General features: G+C 42.8%; 1 protein-coding gene across 1 annotated transcript in view; it reads right to left on the bottom strand.

The window, feature by feature from the left end:
• Nucleotides 1–7,925: 7,925 nt before the first annotated feature.
• The window catches only part of LOC120991693 (alcohol dehydrogenase 1-like), a 34,532-nt gene continuing 20,705 nt past the window's right edge, over nucleotides 7,926–21,752 (bottom strand). The window contains exons 6-9 of the mRNA XM_040420487.1: nucleotides 18,783–19,043; nucleotides 12,471–12,606; nucleotides 10,014–10,152; nucleotides 7,926–8,127 (exon numbers count right to left, since the gene is read on the bottom strand). Of these exons, the coding sequence (XP_040276421.1) occupies nucleotides 8,103–8,127; nucleotides 10,014–10,152; nucleotides 12,471–12,606; nucleotides 18,783–19,043 (561 nt within the window). The 3' untranslated portion in view covers nucleotides 7,926–8,102. The remainder of the gene's footprint in view (nucleotides 8,128–10,013; nucleotides 10,153–12,470; nucleotides 12,607–18,782; nucleotides 19,044–21,752) is intronic.

Genomic DNA, 21,752 nt, shown 5'->3' with positions numbered 1-21,752 from the left:
CTTCGCTCCCTGCGCTGACAGAGAAAGCGATCACGTACATGCACGTGGGGATGCGGTGAGGCACCACATTCCCCCCACGTACATGTACATGATGTTGCGTGAAGGGGTTAAGGGACCTTTCTTTAAAGGTTGCCTCTGTACAATCTGATATCTCCATCATAAAAGATGAAATGAATAAAATACGAGATAGAGTTAAGGAGCTGCAGGATTTTACCAAGGAAATAAAAAAGGATCTGGACGTGACCTCGGGAAGCCAATGTTTGGAATCCGAGAACAAAATACTGAAGGATAAACTGGCCTCCCTAGAGATACGTCCAGAAGATCTAATTTAAGGCTGATGCGATTCCCGGAGGGGTCGAGGGTGATGTGGCGGATGAGTTTGTACAAAGTTGGTTGTTAAATAATATTGGAAAGGAATCCCTTTTGCCCTCTTTCTGTGTGGAGAGGGCGCATAGGATTCCAGCTAGAAAAACCCCACTGGGCGCCCCTCCGAGGACAATGTTGGTTAGATTGCTATCCCAAAAAGATAGGGATAAGATCCTGAGGGGAAAGCATGACATTAAAGATCTGCTGTTTAATGATAGAAGGATTGAGATTTATACAGATTTCTCTAAAAATACTCAAGATAAACGTAGGGCATTTTGTGAGGTGTAAAAATTTAATATTCTATGATGTACCCAGCAACCCTTAGACTAATATATGAAGGAAAGACTTTGTTTTTCCCCAAATTGGATGGATTGGTATCGTGGATGGAGCAGGAGGGTATTGCTAATTAAATATGGAGTGGGTATGGGTGGCGAGGGTGGGGAGGGGGGAGTGCAAATAGGAAGAGGCTATCGGGGAGGGATGCTACTCTCTTATGACCAGGAAGGGGGATTGGGGGGGCGGGAGGGGGGTGGGAATTCGCTGTCTCGGGGCGTATCTATGGTGGACAGGCCTGGGAGGTTTGCGCCTCCAAGGATTGATCTAGAGGCAGGATAAGAACATTTTAATGACAGAAAGATTTTTATATGGAATGTCCGTGGTTTGGCGGACAGAACTAAAAGAGTGATTGTTTCTGACATAATTCGCAAACACCTCCCCGCGATTGTGGGTCTAGTTGAAACTCACCATTCCTGAGAAAGTTTTGAGTATGAAAAAAAAGTGGGCACAAGCTGAGTATCACTCCTGCTCTCCTCTTATTCCGGAGGGTTAGTGTGTACATACATAATAAAGTACAGTAGCAGCCCATTGGACAAAGAATAGATAAAGAGGGCAGGTTTATGTTTCTGCACTGCAAGTGGTCCCAGACAATTTGCATACTGGCGTTTGTTTACATCACTCCCCCTTTCTCTCTGTATGTCATTTCTCAACTCTTTGACTTTGTAAGTCAAAGAGATGAATGTCCAATTATACTGCTAGGAGATTTTAATGATGTTATGGACCGGGGGCTGGATAGGATCTCCTCGGGAGGTAGGAGTGGAGCGGGAATAGGAGGGATATCGTCACTATCTAATATAAGTCAAGAAATTACGCTAATAGATATTTGGCGATATCTGTATGGTAATGCAAGAGTATATTCCTGTTTTAGTCGTTCCTGCTCTGCTCTATCTAGGATAGATCTCGCATTTACAACGGCCAACTTTATTAAAAGGATTGTGCGTATGAAATACGAGCCACATACGATCTCAGACCACTCCCCAATTCTCCTAGAAATAAAAAAAGGGGAGGCTGTGAGGATAGCTCACAATTTTAGAGTTAACCCTCACTGGCTCAATATACTTCAGGAACAGGGAGAAATAAGGAGTGATCTGGAAGAGTTCTGGAATTTTAACGCTAGTTCTGCTCATAAGCATTATGTTTGGGATGCCTTAAAAGCTTTTATCCGAGGCATTCTCTATTCTAGAATTCAAAAAGCTAAAGCTTCTTATGCTGAAAAGGAGAAGGCTCTGGAACAGCGAGTATATGCTCTACAAGGGATGGTGGCCACGGATCAAAGCGCAGACATACAACAGCGCTTACTTAAGGCAAGGGAGGAATATAACCACCATCTTCAAGATAAATGTCAACAAAAGATCTTTTTTTCAGGTCAAAAACAGTTCTGTGAGGCTGGAAAGCCAGGGAGATTGTTAGCCTCCCTGATCCAAAACCAGCAATCCACCACCGTAATTAAAGTATTAGATCTTCTAACGGACAAATATACACAGATAGGGTGGATATTGAGCAAGATGTCTGAAGCTATTATCACTTTGGTTCTAAAAGAAGGAAAGAATGAATTGGAGATGGGGTCATATAGACCCATCTCCTTACTTAATACTGACTATAAAATTGGTGCTAAGGCACTTGCTAATAGACTAAGGCTACTTTCACACTTGCGTTCGGAGCGGATCCGTCTGATGTTTCATCAGACGGATCCGCTCCGATAATGCAGACGTTCGCATCCGTTCAGAACGGATGCGTCTGCATTAAAACTTAGAAAATTTTCTAAGTGTGAAAGTTGTCTGAGCGGATCCGTTCAGACTTTACATTGAAAGTCAATGGGGAACGGATCCGCTTGAAGATTGAGCCATATAGTGTCATCTTCAAGCGGATCCGTCCCCATTGACTTACATTGTAAGTGTGGACGGATCCGCTCGCCTCCGCACGGCCAGGCGGACACCCGAACGCTGCAAGCAGCGTTCAGGTGTCCGCTCACTGAGCGGAGCGGAGGCTGACGCTGGCAGGCGGATGCATTCTCAGTGGATCCGCCTCCACTGAGAATGCATGGGGCCAGACGGATGCGTTCGGGGCCGCTCGTGAGCCCCTTCAAACGGTGCGCACGAGCGGACACCCGAACGCTAGTGTGAAAGTAGCCTTAAGAGGGCAATAGCTAAGATAATTCATATTGATCAAACAGGTTTTATACCAAGGCGCTCAGCCCAGACTAATATAATGAGGGTGGGGGAAGGGAAGGGGGAAGGGGACTAAACAGGTTCTTCTCTTTTGTGTACACGATCTTTGTATTCATGATGGAAATGCTGTACAAATTTGTGGTCAATTATTGATCTGTGTAACATCATGTTTTTTAAAATTTTTATGCTGTGGATATAAAATAAAAATTACTCAATTAAAAAAATTAAAAAAAACGTTGCGCAACTAGTTTAATGATGTACATCATGCTGGAAGCATGCGTTATTTCCCCCAGGTTCAGCATGGCCACAATGTTGCAGCCATTGTGGCTGACCACTTTGCCCAGTTGGAGTTGGCAGGGTACAGCCTTGATTTTGGATGTTGCTGCTTGATGTATTTTAGCGACACTGTGCCCTGCTGCTGTTAAGGACGTAAGCGTGTCCATGGAGGAGGAAGTGGAGGAAATGGATAGGTGCCTGGTGTGGGAGCCAGCCCAACGCAATTGTGGGGGGTCAAAACGACCTGGCCTTTGTTGCTGGGGTGCTGCCTCCCCGCTGGCTGCAAAAAACATTGACCCACTGGGCTGTGAAAGACATGTACTGTCCCTTCGCGTAGCAGCTTCTCCAGGTGTCCACCATGCCGTGAACCTTGCCGCACAACAACAATCACAAGGAGCAGCCCATGTTCTCTGCCACGTGAGAGCAGACTTTACTAAATGGTATGACAGCCATTGCACCACCAGCGACTTGGCCAGGTGGGGGTTCAGCTTGTAGACAAGCTAATTGCTGGTCAAGAATAGTGGTTTTTTTTCATTGCCACACATTCTGTTATGTATGTCTCACTATGGATCACAGGAAAAGGAGGAGTCCTAGCAGGATAAATAGATGCTGATATTGATGACAAGGACACTGTATTGCTTAGGGATGGAAGTTGGCTGCAACAAAGAAGACCAGAAGAAGGAGGACAGACTTGTTCTTATTGGGAATACTGGCCAGTTGTATTTTCCCAGGGGATCCAGTGATGCTGCCTCATGTGCTGCAATAGAGCTCTGGTACCTACGTTTGAGTTTTGAACACCCACAGCCTATTTTAATCCTGAAGATCTTGCACACAGCTGTGGTTTTGTTTGCTAGCCTTGTGGAGTAAAACGCCATATGGGAGTTGCTCGCACAGAGCTAGTCGAAGCTGAGCTTGGCATAGGTCTAGCATGTTTTGCGACTGTGCCCATTGTATTACCAGCATTACCAGTTACCGAGCTGACCAAAATATAAGCAGACCTGGCCCTGCCAGTTCTTTGGGAGGTTTTGGTCGTATATTGCTTCCACTATATATTGCCACCATGGTCATTACCTTTCTTGTCAGATTTGTCCTCCTCCTCCACTTCGCCACCACAGTTTGGCTCCTGGGTCCTGTCCAACACACAATCCTTATCGGAGTCCTCTCCCTCCCTAACACTTTTATTAGACTATAGGATATAATGGTGGGCTTCTTAGCACCCCTCCCTATTCCCTGCTCTGTATTTAGCATGACTGCCACTGTTGCTGCCCTCACCGCAAATACCGTGGCTACAGATGCCACTATTAACACCACCAACACAGATATACATTGGATCCCCAACCTCCCCCTTAACCTCCTCCTTTAGGGTAGTCCAAATGCTCGCTGCTCTCACACAAGTTGTCAACAGGGAGACTCTCTTGACCATCGGCAGTAGGGTGTAGTGGAGTTTTGTTGTCTCTTCTAAAGGAAAAAAGAGGATGCCCCACTAGGAAGGGGCAGTGAAGAAAGAGAGGAAAGGCTTCTCTGGGGCTGCAAGGAGGAGGAGGAGGAGGAATGCTGTGATTCCGGTATTCAAGGCACAGTGTCAGACTCAGACGTCTTCTCCTTGTCATCCTTCTGTGAATAAGAGGAGGAGTGAGCCATCCAATCCACAATCTCATCCCTTTTTAGTCAATAATGTTGCACCTTTCCAAAGCCACGGATAACTACTACTACTACTAAAACTACTTCTGGCCAGATAGCTGGTGCGGCTACTACCCACATTCTGGCTCTGCAAGGACAAGGCCTGGACCTGGGTCTTTCATTTCGGAACCTTTCCGTATTCCTGACATTTGGCCTAATGTACACAGTCACACAAAGTATGGAACAGTTTGCAAGTCTGTTTTCTGGAACTTAAAAATAGTGAGGCACAAATAAATGCCCTTCCCTTTCTACAAATACACAAAAGACACTGCTACTGACAAGTTACTTTGGAAATAGTGAAGTATAAAAGTATCAGTGCCATTAAAAGATCTGGGCCTAATGTCTTATGTGCATTAAGATATGCAGATTCAGAAAAAAGCTCTCTGTAGTATAAAACACAAGTTGTTAACCTACTGTATGATTATTCCTACACACCAACACTTAAACTGTTTTGGAAATGCCCTGACACAGATGTAGGACTAGTATTTCACATGTTTTCACTCAGAGATGTAAAATGATACCCTCTGGATTGTGAAACGCACAGTACATACTTGTATTGCTATTTTTTGTGTAACAAAAAAAATAACTGCCTGGAGATGTCTTGACACAGATTTCAGACTAGCATTTCACATGTTTTTCACTCAGAGATTTAAAATGCTACCCTCTCTATTGTAAAACACTCATTGCACATAGGTATTGCTATTTTTCACAAAACAAAAAACCCTTGAACTGTCTGAAGATGAGCTGACACAAATTTCAGTCTAGTATTTCACATCTTTTCACTGACAATTAAAATGCCACCTTCTGGATTGTAAAACACATATTGTACACATGTATTGCTATTTTCCCAAACAAACAAAAAATGCCTGGAGATGCTCTGTCCCATATTATTTCAGGTGTTTTCACTGAGATTTAAAATTCTATCTATTCTCAGGACACTAAAACATGTGTTGTACATTTGTATTGAGCTTATTCCCCCTACACCAACTCTTGAGAAAAAAAGTTGTATTTCTGTTCTAATGGGGGGGGGGGGAGAAATCCTCTTGCAGGTAGTTTCTTTTGAGTTTATTAAACAACTGCAACTGTGCTAGGAGGCACACCCAGCCTCAGCTGCTCACTTCTCACTCCCTGGCTGAAAGCTTTCCCTGCCTTTTTCTATTCTACACAATTATTATTCTTTCTAGCTTTTGCCTTCACTGTCCCTGACACTAGAATAGAAGCTTGATTGTAATTGTACATAGTCCCTATGATTGTTTGCTGTCAGACAGTGCTATACCCACCCACCTTTGTTCACAGCCTAACAAAGAATGACATTCTAGCCGTACTGCAAGGGCACCTCCCTGCCTGCTACAACACTGATTGGCTTATCCAGGCTGTGAGCCAATAAGGACAAGCCTTCCCCCCACTTCCTCTCAGGATCATCTGAGCAATCTTCTTTTGCCTCCCTCGTGCTTTTTTCCACCGAAACGTGCAGTAAAATGGCACTGCACATCGTTGTACTGGATTCAAAGAGAACCTGAAAAGTGAAATTTTGGGAAGTTCAGAACAAACTGATTCATTGATCTGTACAGCAAACCCAACTGACATACTTAGGACTACAGTTACATAAACACCTGGCCTCTTTATATCAGGCACACTACCCTTCTTTGCTCTCTTTGGAATCCCTATCCATCCCTTATCTGTTCTGGATAGGGAGAAAGAACCCATTGAAGTCCTTCAATCCTCTGTAATCAAAATGAGCTAATCTATTTGTGTGAATCATTTTTTTCATCTTTATGCGTTCTAGACCTACACCTACAGGGCCATACATCTAACCTGGCCCTGAATATCTCACACCTGTGTCACTGCTCCAGGTAGTGTAGCAAGTGCAGAGACTCTACTGCCAACAGAGGAGCAGCGACTGTGCATGCGCCGCTACACTTCTGGGTAGTGGCGCCTGAACAGTCAGTGCTCTAGAAGTGGCACATGTGTAGTCGCTGTTGCTGAATTTTTTGAACAGGCTAAGGTCCACATAGATTTTTTTCCTTTTTGTGTTCTAGTGAATTTCCCCCTGTTAATTTTCTACAAGTAGAAAACCTTTGCTAAATCAGTCCTTACCCTGAATTTTCCTACTCCCCCAGATTATACCTGGTTTTAGAAATCATCAAGCAGTACTATGACACTACGACCTACCCAAAACTCATGGCTCTTCTATATGGGTCTCTGTTATCTTCAGATAATGGGGTTATCTCAGCATATATAGATGTATATATATATATATATGAGGTTAGAAATCAGGGCTGTCTAGATCCTTCTCTGAACCTCAGTTGCTATAATCCACAAACTTTCCCATGGTTTCCCAAAGTGTGTTTGGGTGCAGGAGAACCCCTATAAAATTTTAACATGTTGGTATAAAACACCTTCAGTTCTTGAAAGATGTGGGAGATGTGGTTCTGATCTTTTCTGGGACTGTCCGATGGTCAGAGACTATTGGACCAGGATTGAAGCTACTCTTCGACAGGTTTGTAACCATTTGATTAAATTGATCCCTTAGGCTGTGCTGCTTTGGATGCAAAACCAGCATTGGCGTCCAACAAAAACTGACCTTTCGACCCACTTAATCCAGGATGCTAAGCTCCTTATCCCTCTTCAATAGTTTAAGACATCACCCCCTACCATTACTATGTGGTATGAAAAAGTAGACCAGATGCTTAGAATAAAGGAGTTGGCTAGCTGGGAATTGAGATCCCTTAAACTTTGGGGCCCTTGGTAGCACTTCAGAAAGTTACCGGGGCCTGAGAATTAGTGCTTAGATTGTCTGTGTCCGTATACTCATTTAATTTGCCTCAAAATATTGCATTCAAGTTTTATCGTTTATTATAACCTTCATAATATACTGTATAAAATTTTTGGATCGTGGGCTCTCGCCTTTGTCACTAGCCCAGGAATATATAGCCCAGCTATTGTTATTGCATTTCTTTATTATATTTCCTTTCTTCTGCCTTCCACCGGTTCCCCTTCTTCCACCACACCCACCATCTTTGCACTCTACCTCCAAGAGCTCCATGGATGCCGCTCCAAATGTTGGTATTGATGTTGGGTGGGTTCTTCTTTACATTGGCTCTTTTTGTATACTGTGATTGGCTATGTATGTGTATCTTTCAGTAAAAAGATTTTGATAAATTTGCATATGCATTTATTTCAGCTGCAATGAAGGGCTGAACTCTGGAATTCTTGGAGCAGGTGTAGTACAACGGTACAAAAAAAACAGCAGATATGGAAGATTCAAGAGAAGTGTCAAAGTGTCAAAATTGTCCTAAGGCTGTAAGTAAAATAAGAAAAGAGTCATCTTAAAATGTGCAGTAAATGAAGAATAAAGTTCATCTGTGTTATATACAGTCCTGAATCAACTATACAAAATACAATATGATGACCTGACATGGTGAATAATCAAGATTTTCTGGATTAAGATCTAGATTTGATTTGCCTGTGGTAATACCTATTGTATGATGTTCAAAATAAGTAATATGCTCTCTACTGTAGGCTAAAGATATATTGCATTGTGTGTGTCTGTGTGTGCAATGTGTGTGAAAATGAGAGGGTACGAGCTATTATGCAAAAAGTTAAAATACATGAGTTCTTTTTTTAGTCAGTCACTAAGACAGACCCATTTAAACTAAATAAAAGTCAGCTGATATAAAGCGGGCCAAGCTGTGTTAAACATGTCTGGTTTTGGAAGAATGCGGACAAGACTCAGGGCATGCTGGAAATTAAAAAAAATACAGATCCTGCACCACCGCTCCGGTTCTCCCGGATATGCTCTGTTGACCTGACTGCAGTGGTGACAACAGATGACCACTGCATCCAGTCACTGGCCTCAAGCAGTGCACCATGCAGTGGTCACATGTTGTTGATGTGACATCATCGCTGCAGCTGTGTCAACAGAACACGGAAGGGAGAACCGGAGCGGCAGCGCAATGTGCTCAGTAAGTTATGGTCTATTTTTCACTCCAAGTGTTGTCTGGTTTCTTCTTCCTGAACTCCTTTAAGATGGCCCTACACAATTTTAAAAGCTGCACAAATCAATTATTTTCCCTCTGTATTGTTGGTCAGGGAAGCATGTCAAATAGGAGGATGCTAAATCTTAAACAGATAGATATCCCACTAATGTATTGCTCTCTATACTCTTCTTAGGTAACTATTAAAATGAAGACAACAAAGCAGCTCAGAGGAATGGCAGTCGGTATACTAAGGCCAAGTTCTCACTTCAGTTATTTGGTCAGTTTTTTCGATCAGTTATTGTGATCCAAAACCAGATGGAGGTGCAGGTCTGTCCATCATACTTTATCTCTGAGTAGGCTTCACTACTGGTCTTGGCTCACAATAACTGATGGAAATAACTCACTAAATAACTGAAGTGAGAACTTGGCCTTAGGACAGACTAGATGGACCATGTGGTATCTTTTCACCATTAATCTTCTATGTTTAATCTCTTAGACTAAAGGAAATTATGGAATATTGGATAGTCAGAAAACATTAAAAGGGGTTGTTCAGGATTAGAAAAAAAGGGTTTGCTTTTTTCAAAAAGAGTGACATGTCCTCCCATAGGTGTCTGATATTGCAACAACTTTTCCTCATTTGAGTATAAGTGGCGATACCAGACACAGCCTATGGGAATACATGGCTGCATTTCAGCAAAATAAGACTAGAGATGTCCAATTCACCCAGTTTTCATGTTAGATTTGGGGCTGAATACATTTGCTCGAATCAAAAGTGCCCTGATCTTTCTAAAAAGTCGTGCATGGCATTCCTGGTCTCCTAGTACAGTATCCAACTCATTTCAAGCTCTTTAACACCATAACAGCATTAGTGATGTCAAAGCGACACCAAAATATCTGGCTATGGGTATAAAGATAAAAGCTGGCGGTAACAATCAGCCTGTATAAAAACACACTGCACCATTGGATTCTTTATGTTTTTGAAAAATAATACAATATTCAGCAACTGTGATGCAGGAAAATGCATCAGGCAGTATATTATCAGCACCAGGATTAATATCACAAACGATTTGGTGTAAATTATGTGACATGTGTACATTGGGCTGAACTTAGGATAGGTCATCAATAGTAAAAGCCAGGACTACCCCTTTAATAAGAAGTAAATAATAGAAGTGAAATGTAACAGACATATTTCAGAAGTAAAGCGTACCTTTCACCAGCCCGCATGAGGGCAAATCCTTCATTGATCTTTTCCAGGGATAGATTATGTGACACCAGTTTATCCAAATCAAACTTTTTTGCGTTGTAATCTGAAACTAACTGTGGAACAAACTGCTTACTCTTCACCCCTAAAAAGGAATTATGCATATTATATTTAAGGACTCTTGGAATGTATGTAAAGTTGTTGTAGATTTATCAAAACTTGTGCAAAGAACTACTGGCTTAGTTGCCCATAGCAACCAAAGGTGGGATCTGATGCTATGGGCGACTAAACCAGTTTTCCTTTGCCCCAGTTGGATATTGAGTCATATAAAGCAAATGAAAATACTGGTAAGCTCAGACAACCAAACAACCTATTTAACCCCTTAAGGGCTCATGCACACGACCGTGCGGCAGCCAGGACAGATCGAGACCCATTCAACTTGAATGGGTCCGTCATCTGTCCGCACCGTAAAAAAAAAATAGAACACGTTCTATATTTTTGCGGTGCGGAGGCACCTACAGAAAAACCACAGAAGCACTCCGTAGTGCTTCTGTGGGTTTCCGATCCGTGCTTCCGTTCTGCAACGCATCTTCCAGATTGCGGACCCATTCAAGTGAATGGGTCCGCATCCGTGATGCGGGTTGCACACGTCCGGTGCCCGTGTACTGTGGACCCGGTGTATGCAGGCTGCAATATGGCCACGGCCCTAATGGTGACAATGTTTTGGTCCTAAATCACCAGACACTTTTTTTTTGCCATTTTGTGCACATGGTGGTGGCTTAACCCCTTTAAAGATCAGGCCTGTTTGGGCCTTAACAAACAAGCATTTCATTTTTTGTTTTTTATTTGTCGAAATTTTTATTTTTCCATTGATGAAGCTGTATGAGGGCTTGTTTTTTTGCATAATGAGTTTTTTTTTTTTTCAGTGGCACCATTTGGGAAAAAATCTAAATTCTAGGAATGTATTGCCTATATTTTTACCAGTTTAGACTAGATGCTGAAAAGAATTTTTTAAATATTTTTAGTTCTATTTCCTATACATGTATACCTGTATAGAGATCATTGTGCAGGGAGGGGGAGTATATAAGCTTTGACAATCACCCGCTGTAAATGGTAATTCCTGTGTTACGCATACAGAGATGTTATCTGTCACTGTAATCCTGCTTATAATGACAATGAGATGACTGCAGAACAGGTGGGGGGCAGCCTTTTATGAGGCTGAGTGTCCAGTTTAAAAATTACAAGATTTCAGAATGTATATTAATATGGTAATATGGAAATAAAAAACTTTTAAACAATAGGTTATTTTTTTATGACCTATTTCTTTTAAAGGGGTTGTCTGGGTTCAGAGCTTTACCCCACTCAGCCCCTTTGACATAAGCATCGGAGCATTTCATGCTCCGGTGCTCCCCCTTGCCCTGCACTGAATCACACAGGGCAAGGGATTTTTCTGGAGATCTGGTGAAACGGCTAGGGCAGCGCTAAAACCCGCCCATTAGTGGCGGTGATGTCACCGGGAACACTGCTAGGCAGAGGCCCCAACCTAGCAGTGTAAAAATATAAACAAGAATCTCTTGCCCTGCGCAATACATGAAATGCTTCGATGCTTATGTCACAGGGGCTAAATGGGGGAAGAAGGGGATATGTCTGGGTTCAGCTCCGAACCCGGACAACCCCTTTAAACCCTTACTAAGGAGGACTCCCTGGCTAGATGAATATTATATATAAACACCAAAATGGACAAAAATAAAGTCACTTTTTGTTATTCTATTAATTATTTTTCACACTTTATCCTTATTTAACATTTTCATGACAGGGCCTATCTTTAAATGCCTAAATGTCCTTGGCAAAATGTAACCGAAATAACTATTGTAAAGGTAATTTTTTAACTTTATTTGCCACTCATATCCCTTATTTGCACACTGTAAGGCTACTTTAACACTAGCGTTAATATTTTCCGGTATTGAGATCCGTCATAGGGTCTCAATACCGGAAAAAAAGGCTTCCGTTTGGTCCCCATTCATTGTCAATGGGAACAAAACGTAACTGAACAGAACAGAATGCTCCAAAATGCATTTCGTTCCGTTCTCATACCGGAAAGCAAACCGCAGCATGCTGCGGTTTGCTTTCCGTCCTGGGATGCAGAGCAAGACGGATCCATCCCCATTGACTTGCATTGTGGGTCATTTCTCTGACACAATCTGACACAATAGAAAACGGATCCGTACCCCATTCACTTTCAATGGAGTTCATGACGGATCCGTCTTGGGTATGTTAAAGATAATACAACCGGATCCGTTGTATTATCAGTAACGGAAGCGTTTTTGCTGAACCCTGCCAGAACCAGCAAAAACGCTAGTGTGAAAGTAGCCTAAATACTGGAGATTAGCTTCTTAATGTCATTTGGACCGTTTGTTATGGAACAGCAATGAGGGTAAATCATTCAAATACACATTACTATACCTCCAAATAGTGAGCCTTTCACTGTGCGTCCAGTAATCAACATCATTGGATCAAACGTAATGGTTTTTGATAAACCTGAAACTCCAATAAGTACTGTTGTCCCATAATTATAGTTACTTGAATAAATGGCAGAAGTCTGTAGGACACAAGCATATGAATGAAATAAAATCTAGTACTTAGGGTAAATCTGAAATTAAGATAATCAAACACTAAATAATAAATAAGTGAATGGCACAAATTCAGCATTAGACTCTCTTCACGCTGGCATTAATGGTTTCCATCAGAAGCCTCTTCTCCAAGATTAGGAATTTTTGACAGCAAAAATATTCTGTGTTCTTATTTTTGCTGTCTCAAAAAATGGCACCCCGACAGAAACCTGATAAAACCAATTATGGTCAATGGGGTCTTCTGGATTTATCAGTATCCATTGCTAACTGGACCCAGCACCAGTATAAACTGAAGCTATTATACTAGTGTGAACAGAGCTTTACTGTAACAGGTTTAAGGGGTTGTCCGGGTTCAGAGCTGAACCCGGACATCCCTCCATTTTCACCCCGGTAGCCCCCCTGACTTGAGCATCAGAGCAGTTCATGCTCCGATGCTCTCCTTTGCCCTGCACTAAATATCCGGTGACCTACCGGGGCTCTCCATGGGGCTGCCAGGAAGCCCGGTGACGTCACCGGCACAGATGGGCGGGATTTAGCGCTGCCCTAGCCAGTAAAACGGCTAGGGCAGCACTAAAGCCCGCCCATCAGAGCCGGTGACATCAACGAACACACTGCCGGGCGGAAGTTTCCGCCCGGCAGTGTGTTATTGAAAACAAAAGAGACCTCGCCCTGCCGATTTAGCACAGGGCAAGGGAGTGCATCGGAGCATGAGATGCTCCGATACCAACATCAGGGGGGCTGCCGGGGTGAAAATAAGGGTATGTCCGGGTTCAGCTCATCGCATCTAATGTCAGTCAGCTACATAACAGTATTTCTGATGGTAGAAACCCTTTAATTTTTATTTTTATTTTTTATACATATGCAAATGAACCTGAGATGAGTCCCTGATTCATCTCACGTACAGCACTCATCTCAGGTTAATTTGCATATGTATCAAATCGTTTTTTTTACACAATAAAAGCACACAGAGCTATAGGGACTGGGTATTGCAGATGTGCTAGCGGCCATCTAGCAACCCATGTCCTCAGCTCTAGACACAAAATCCTTGTGACAGGTTCCCTTTAAGTTCCCAATCTACATTTTAGTAAGCATTCTGTATTAAGAATGCTATTATTTTCCCTTATAACCATGTTATATGGGAAAATAATACAGGGAATACACTTAAATGGGGTCCGGGGTTGCTTTCATCCCTATCATCTCCTAGCAACCATGCATGAAAATCGCACCGCATCCGCACTTGCTTGCATACCCATTCACTTCTATGGGGCCTGCGTTGCGTGAAAAATGCAGAATATAGAACGTGCTGCGATTTTCACGCAACGCACAAGTGATGCGTGAAAATCACCGCTCATGTGCACAGCCCCATTGAAGTGATTGGGTCCGGATTCAGTGCGGGTGCAATGCGTTCACCTCACGCATTGCACCCGCATGGAATTCTCGCCCGTGTGAAAGAGGCCTTAACCCCTTAAGGACCTAGGACGTACCGGTACGCCCTATTTCCCGAGTCCTTAAGGACCTAGGACGTACCGGTACGCCCTATTTCCCGAGTCCTTAAGGACCGAGGACGTACCGGTACGTCCTGACTTAAAATCTGTATTCCGGCGCCCCAGGGGTTAATTGGAACGGGATTTCGGCTGAAATCATTCAGCCGGCATCCCGTAACAATGCAGGGGGGGGTCATTTGACCCCCCCGTATCGGCGATCGCAGCAAACCGCAGGTCAATTCAGACCTGCGGTTTGCTGCGCTTTTTGCAGTTTCTGATCGCCGCGGTCCCTGACCGCGGGGATCAGAAACTTTAGAGTGGCTAAAATCATTATTTTTCACCCCCCCCTGCACCCCTGCACGATTTTATGCCGGAGGGTGGTGCGGGGGGGGTGTCGCAGGCGGTGGGGGCGTTGCGGGAGGCGGGCGGTGCGGCAGGCGGGATCGCGATCCCCCGCCCGCCTCCCCATGAACGATCGTTGGCTTCTAGTGGGTATACCAGGGTGCCAGCACATTGCTGGCACCCTGGTATAAACGGCTGACATCTGTGAAGATGTCAGCCGTTTAACCCTTTCCATACCGCGGTCCGTACGGACCGCTGTATGGAAAAAGTTAACTGTCATCGGTCAGGGAGCTCCCTCCCTCTCCATCGGGGGGCTGCTGTGGCTTTGCAGCCCCCCGATGGAGAGGGAGAGAGCCCCCAGAGAGCCCCCCTCAGCCCCGTGCTTACCCTTCCCCGTCTGCGAAGTTCTGAGCAGACGGGGAGGGTTCCCATGGCAACAGGACGCCTGCTCAGGCGTCCTGCTGTCCATGGTGCTGAACAGATCTATGCTAAAAGCACAGATCTGTTCAGTGTAAGTAAAATACAGTACAGAACAATATATATTGTTCTGTACTGTATTATACAGACACCAGACTCACTGGATCTTCAAGAACCAAGTGGGTCTGGGTCACAAAAATGTAAAAAAAAGTGAAAAAAGTTAAGATAAAAAAAAAAACATTTATCACTGAATAAAAATTAAAAAAATAAAATAAACTACACATATTAGGTATCGCTGCGTCCGTAACGACCTGATCTATAAAATGGTCATGTTACTTTCCCCGCACGGTGAACGCCATAAAAATAAAAAAATAAAAACTATGAGAAAATTGAAATTTTGCCCACCTTACTTCCCAAAAAAAGTAATAAAAGTGATCAAAAAAGTCGCATGTACGCCAAAATAGTACCAATCAAACCGTCATCTCATCCCGCAAAAAATGAGACCCTACTCAAGATAATCGCCCAAAAGCTGAAAAAACTATGGCTCTTAGACTATGGAGACACTAAAACATGATTTTTTTTTTTTCAAAAATGAACTCATTCTGTAAAACTTACATAAATAAAAAAAAAGTATACATATTAGGTATCGCCGCGTCCGTATCGACCGGCTCTATAAAAATATCACATGACCTAACCCCTCAGATGACCACCGTAAAAAAATAAAAATAAAAACAGTGTAAAAAAAGCCATTTTTTGCCATCTTACGTCACAAAAAGTGTAATAGCAAGCGATCAAAAAATCATATGCACCCCAAAATAGTGCCAATCAAACCGTCATCTCATCCCGCAAAAAATGAGACCCTACTCAAGATAATCGCCCAAAAACTGAAAAAACTATGGCTCTTAGAATATGGAGACACTAAAACATTTTTTTGGTTTTAAAAATGAAGTTATTGTATAAAACTTACATAAATAAAAAAAAATGTATACATATTAGGTATCGCCGCGTCCGCGACAACCTGCTCTATAAAAATACCACATAATCTAACCTGTCAGATGAATGTTGTAAATAACAAAAAAAAAAAACGTGCCAAAAAAGCTATTTCTTGTTACCTTGCTGCACAAAAAGTGTAATATAGAGCAACCAAAAATCATATGTACCCTAAACTAGTACCAACAAAACTGCCACCCTATCCCGTAGTTTCTAAAATGGGGTCACTTTTTTGGAGTTTCTACTCTAGGGGTGCATCAGGGGGGCTTCAAATGGGACATGGTGTCAAAAAAAACAGTCCAGCAAAACCTGCCTTCCAAAAACCGTATGGAATTCCTTTCCTTCTGCGCCCTGCCGTGTGCCCGTACAGCGGTTTACGACCACATATGGGGTGTTTCTGTAAACTACAGAATTAGGGCCATAAATATTGAGTTTTGTTTGGCTGTTAACCCTTGCTTTGTAACTGGAAAAAAAATATTAAAATGGAAAATCTGCCAAAAATGTGAAATTTTGAAATTGTGTCTCTATTTTCCATTAAATCTTGTGCAACACCTAAAGGGTTAACAAAGTTTGTAAAATCAGTTTTGAATAGCTTGAGGGGTGTAGTTTCTTAGATGGGGTCACTTTTATGGAGTTTCTACTCTAGGGGTGCATCAGGGGGGCTTCAAATGGGACATGGTGTCAAAAAACCAGTCCAGCAAAATCTGGCTTCCAAAAACCAAACCGCGCACCTTTCACTCTACGCCCTACTGTGTGCCCGTACAGTAGTTTACAGCCACATATGGGGTGTTTCTGTAAACGGCAGAGTCAGGGCAATAAAGATACAATCTTGTTTGGCTGTTAACCCTTGCTTTGTTAGTGGAAAAAATGGGTTAAAATTGAAAATTAGGCAAAAAAATGAAATTCTCAAATTTCATCCCCATTTGCCAATAACTCTTGTGCAACACCTAAAGGGTTAACGACGTATGTAAAATCAGTTTTGAATACCTTGAGGGGTGTAGTTTCTTAGATGGGGTCACTTTTAGGGAGTTTCTCCTCTTGGGGTGCATCAGGGGGCTTCAAATGGGACATGGTGTCAAAAAACCAGTCCATAAAAATCAGCCTTCCAAAAACCATATGGTGCACCTTTCACTCTACGCCCCGCTGTGTGGCCGTACAGTAGTTTACGGCCACATATGGGGTGTTTCTGTAAACGGCAGAGTCAGGGCAATAAAGATACAATCTTGTTTGGCTGTTAACCCTTGCTTTGTTAGTGGAAAAAATGGGTTAAAATTGAAAATTAGGCAAAAAAATGAAATTCTCAAATTTCATCCCCATTTGCCAATAACTCTTGTGCAACACCTAAAGGGTTAACGACGTATGTAAAATCAGTTTTGAATACCTTGAGGGGTGTAGTTTCTTAGATGGGGTCACTTTTAGGGAGTTTCTCCTCTTGGGGTGCATCAGGGGGCTTCAAATGGGACATGGTGTCAAAAAACCAGTCCATAAAAATCAGCCTTCCAAAAACCATATGGTGCACCTTTCACTCTACGCCCCGCTGTGTGGCCGTACAGTAGTTTACGGCCACATATTGGGTGTTTCTGTAAACGGCAGAGTCAGGGCAATAAAGATACAGTCTTGTTTGGCTGTTAACCCTTGGTTTGTTAGTGGAAAAAATGGGTTAAAATGAAAAATTTGACAAAAATATGAAATTCTCAAATTTCCTCCCCATTTGCCAATAACTCTTGTGCAACACCTAAAGGGTTAACAATGTATGCAAAATCAGTTTTGAATACCTTGAGGGGTGTAGTTTCTTAGATGGGGTCATTTTTGGGTGGTTTCTATTATGTAAGCCTCGCAAAGTGACTTCAGACCTGAACTGGTCGCTAAAAATTGAGTTTTTGTAAATTTCTGAAAAATTTCAAGATTTGCTTCTAAACTTCTAAGCCTTATAACATCCCCAAAAAATAAAATATCATTCCCAAAACAATTCAAGCATGAAGTAGACATATGGGGAATGTAAAGTCATCACAATTTTTGGGGGTATTACTATGTATTACAGAGGTAGAGAAACTGAAAATTTGAAATTTGCTAATTTTTCAAAATTTACGGTAAAAATTGTATTTTTTTATGCAAAAAAATTAACTTTTTTGACCCAATTTTAGCAGTGTCATGAAGTACAATATGTGACGAAAAAACAATCTCAGAACGGCCTGGGTAAGTCAAAGCGTTTTAAAGTTATGAGCACTTAAAGTGACACTGGTCAGATTTGCAAAAAATGGCCTGGTCCTTAAGGTGAAAATGAGCCTGGTCCTTAAGGTGAAAATGAGCCCGGTCCTTAAGGGGTTAAGGTTGCACGGGAGAAGGGGATTGCTGGGGAAGATGGGGGCATTAAAAAATTTGCTCTGGCGCCCAGTGAGTTGTAGTTACTTTATTGGCCCAACCTTTCCCACCCACATTTTGTAAAATTGATCAGTGTGGTGGAAAAAGAAGAAAGGGATGGGATTTGTGCCCAAATTTGGGTCTTTTCTATGCCGATTTTAGCACAGTGATACATTTCCCTCCTTTATCTTCACTAACTGTTATACTGGGCAACCAATAAGAAGGCATAAGGCATATAATAAAGTGTTTTCTAGCCACAGTATCTACACATATACAGTTTTTGTTTGCTTCCTTACCGCCCCTCAACATACTGTATCCTGGTATGTTTGAGGTGAGATGACCAGCTTTGAGAAAAAACATGATATTGTGATGCTATATGCTATATTTATTATGTGGCCACCCAGTGGTTGCAGTGTCTATTGTAGCCTATCAAAGTTTTTTCTAGCACATTGCAATAGTGTTTTATATTTGTATGATATGAATTAAAAGTTAGCAAAATTTGTGCAAAAAGAAGGGTGGAGACATCTGTATCTATTGTGGCATTTACTTACCATAGTTTCAATATTGCCAATGCATTCAAATGCATAGTCTACTCCACCGTACGTTTGTTCCATCAGCAGCTGTGCAATGGGTTTCTCAGTGTCTTGTGGGGCAATGCATTCAGTTGCGCCAAGCTCTTTAGCTTTTTCAAATTTGTCTTTCTTGATATCTATTCCAATGATACGAGAAGCTCCTGCCATTTTACAGGCAATGACCACTGAAAGTCCAACGCCACCTAATCCAAACACAGCACATGTGGATCCCGGTTTTACCTGCCAAAAAGTAAAATAAGGTTCATTGAAAACACATGCACATATTTAGGGTTTTTTCATACATAGTTAGGTCTCATGCACACGGCCGTTGTTTGGGTCCGCATCCGAGCCGCCGTTTTGGCGGCTCGGATGCGGACCCATTCACTTCAATGGGGCCGCAAAAGATGCGGACAGCACTCCGTGTGCTGTCCGCATCCGTTGCTCCGTTCCGAGGCCCCGCTAAAAAAATATAACATGTCCTATTCTTGTCCGCGCTTTGCAGACAAGAATAGGCATTTATATTGACGCCCGTTCCGTTCCGCAAATTGCGGAAGGCACACGGGCGGCTTCCGTTTTTTGCGGATCCGCGGTTTGCGGACCGCAAAAAACGGAACGGTCGTGTGCATGAGGCCTTAGTTTGTTGCCTAAATGTCATATTCTGTACCATTCATCTGAATGGAGATTGCAAAAATACATGCATGCATTTGGATGTTTGGTATGGATTTTTGATTGCTGAAACTTTTGCCACAAATGTACATAATATCTATGGTGACTTACCAACCATACCTGATGGTAGATGTTGGGGGAAGGAAGGCTCAGGCATGGTGATCCTTTGTTCCCAATTGAAATGAAGATACAAATTCAGCCCCAAAGGGTATCTGGTCAACAGATATTTCATGTATGGTGATCTGAGCTGCTGTGGAGCTGAAGTGACTGGTGTAAAAATGCAAAATGTTCTAAAAAAAAATTGCAAATAGGTCGAAAACTTCACAAAACCCTATTTTGCAACATTTGAAGCCAAAATTCTTAAATGTCAGGCTTGATAAATTTTCTCCAGAGTGTCTACTCCCCTTTGCATAAAAAGAAACTATAAAGCCCTAATTTATCACGCCTTCACTCCAGAATTCTGTCTTCAAAAAGTTGCAAAATGGAACGACTTTTGTGACTGTTTGCACTTTCACACCACTCACTCCGATTTCAAAGCATGGATGGGAAAGTGGGTGTGGTTAGCTATGTTAATGAGTTCACTCCAAATTTATCATTGAGACTTTTTAACAAAGTTGCAAAAAATAAACACAATCTCACTCCAGTAGGAGGGTGGAGTAGGAAAACTGGAGAAGCTTTTCTAGACAGAAGAATTACCGTAGGTTTTAGGATAAGACACATTTATCAAACAACATGAGACATTTGATAAATGTGGCATAAAGTACTCCAAATAGACTCAAGCAAAACTGACTTCACAAGTTCCCCTCATGATAAGTTCCCCCCTATGGGGGAGATTTACTAATCTATTTATGGCACTTTTGTGGTGTAAATAGGCTGCAAATTTTGTCGCACGCCATTTAGGATTTTTCCCTGCTCACGTCTCTTTTTCCAAAGTGATGAGAAAAGGAGGTGTAAGTTAGGTGGGGAAGTGGGTGGGCTTTTTCTACTACAGTTTTTTGCGTAGAAAATGGCTTAGATCTATGAAAGCAAGAGGGCTGGCATAGAGTTAAAGGGGTTTTCCCATCTCAGACAATCGGGGCATATCCCTAGGACATGCCCCCATTGTCTCATAGGTGCGGGTCCCACCTCTGGAACCCTTACCTACACTGAGAACGAAGCCCTGAAAGTGGAGGAGGGTGCACTGTGCATGCTCAGCCGCCCTCCATTCATTTCTCCTAGGGCCACCGCAAATAGCCAAGCACTGGCTCAGCTATTTCCATCAAAACTGACTTCACATATTCCCCTCATGATAAGTTCCCCCCTATGGGGGAGATTTACTAATCTATTTATGGCACTTTTGTGGTGTAAATAGGCTGCAAATTTTGTCGCACGCCATTTGTGCTTTTTCCCTGCTCATGTCTCTTTTTCCAAAGTGATGAGAAAAGGAGGTGTAAGTTGGGTGGGGAAGTGGGTGGGCTGGCAGGCCCGACTCCTTTATCATTTTCTACTACAGTTTTTTGCGTGGAAAATGGCTTAAATCTATGAAAGCAAGATGGCTGGCATAAAGTTAAAGGGGTTTTCCCATCTCAGACAATCGGGGCATATCCCTAGGACATGCCCCCATTGTCTCATAGGTGCGGGTCCCACCTCTGGAACCCTTACCTACACTGAGAACGAAGCCCTGAAAGTGGAGGAGGGTGCACTGTGCATGCTCAGCCGCCCTCCATTCATTTCTCCTAGGGCCACCGCAAATAGCTGAGCACGGGCTCAGCTATTTCCATCAAAACTGACTTCACATATTCCCCTCATGATAAGTTCCCCCCTATGGGGGAGATTTACTAATCTATTTATGGCACTTTTGTGGTGTAAATAGGCTGCAAATTTTGTCGCACGCAATTTGTGCTTTTTCCCTGCTCATGTCTCTTTTTCCAAAGTGATGAGAAAAGGAGGTGTAAGTTGGGTGGGGAAGTGGGTGGGCTTTTTCTACTACAGTTTTTTGCGTAGAAAATGGCTTAGATCTATGAAAGCAAGAGGGCTGGCATAGAGTTAAAGGGGTTTTCCCATCTCAGACAATCGGGGCATATCCCTAGGACATGCCCCCATTGTCTCATAGGTGCGGGTCCCACCTCTGGAACCCTTACCTACACTGAGAACGAAGCCCTGAAAGTGGAGGAGGGTGCACTGTGCATGCTCAGCCGCCCTCCATTCATTTCTCCTAGGGCCACCGCAAATAGCCAAGCACTGGCTCAGCTATTTCCATCAAAACTGACTTCACATATTCCCCTCATGATAAGTTCCCCCCTA

The sequence above is a fragment of the Bufo bufo genome, chromosome 2, assembly GCF_905171765.1.
Source record: "Bufo bufo chromosome 2, aBufBuf1.1, whole genome shotgun sequence".
In the NCBI taxonomy this organism is placed as follows: domain Eukaryota; kingdom Metazoa; phylum Chordata; class Amphibia; order Anura; family Bufonidae; genus Bufo; species Bufo bufo.
The sequence above is the reverse complement of the archived record's forward strand: the minus strand, read 5'-3'. Positions and strand labels throughout refer to the sequence as shown.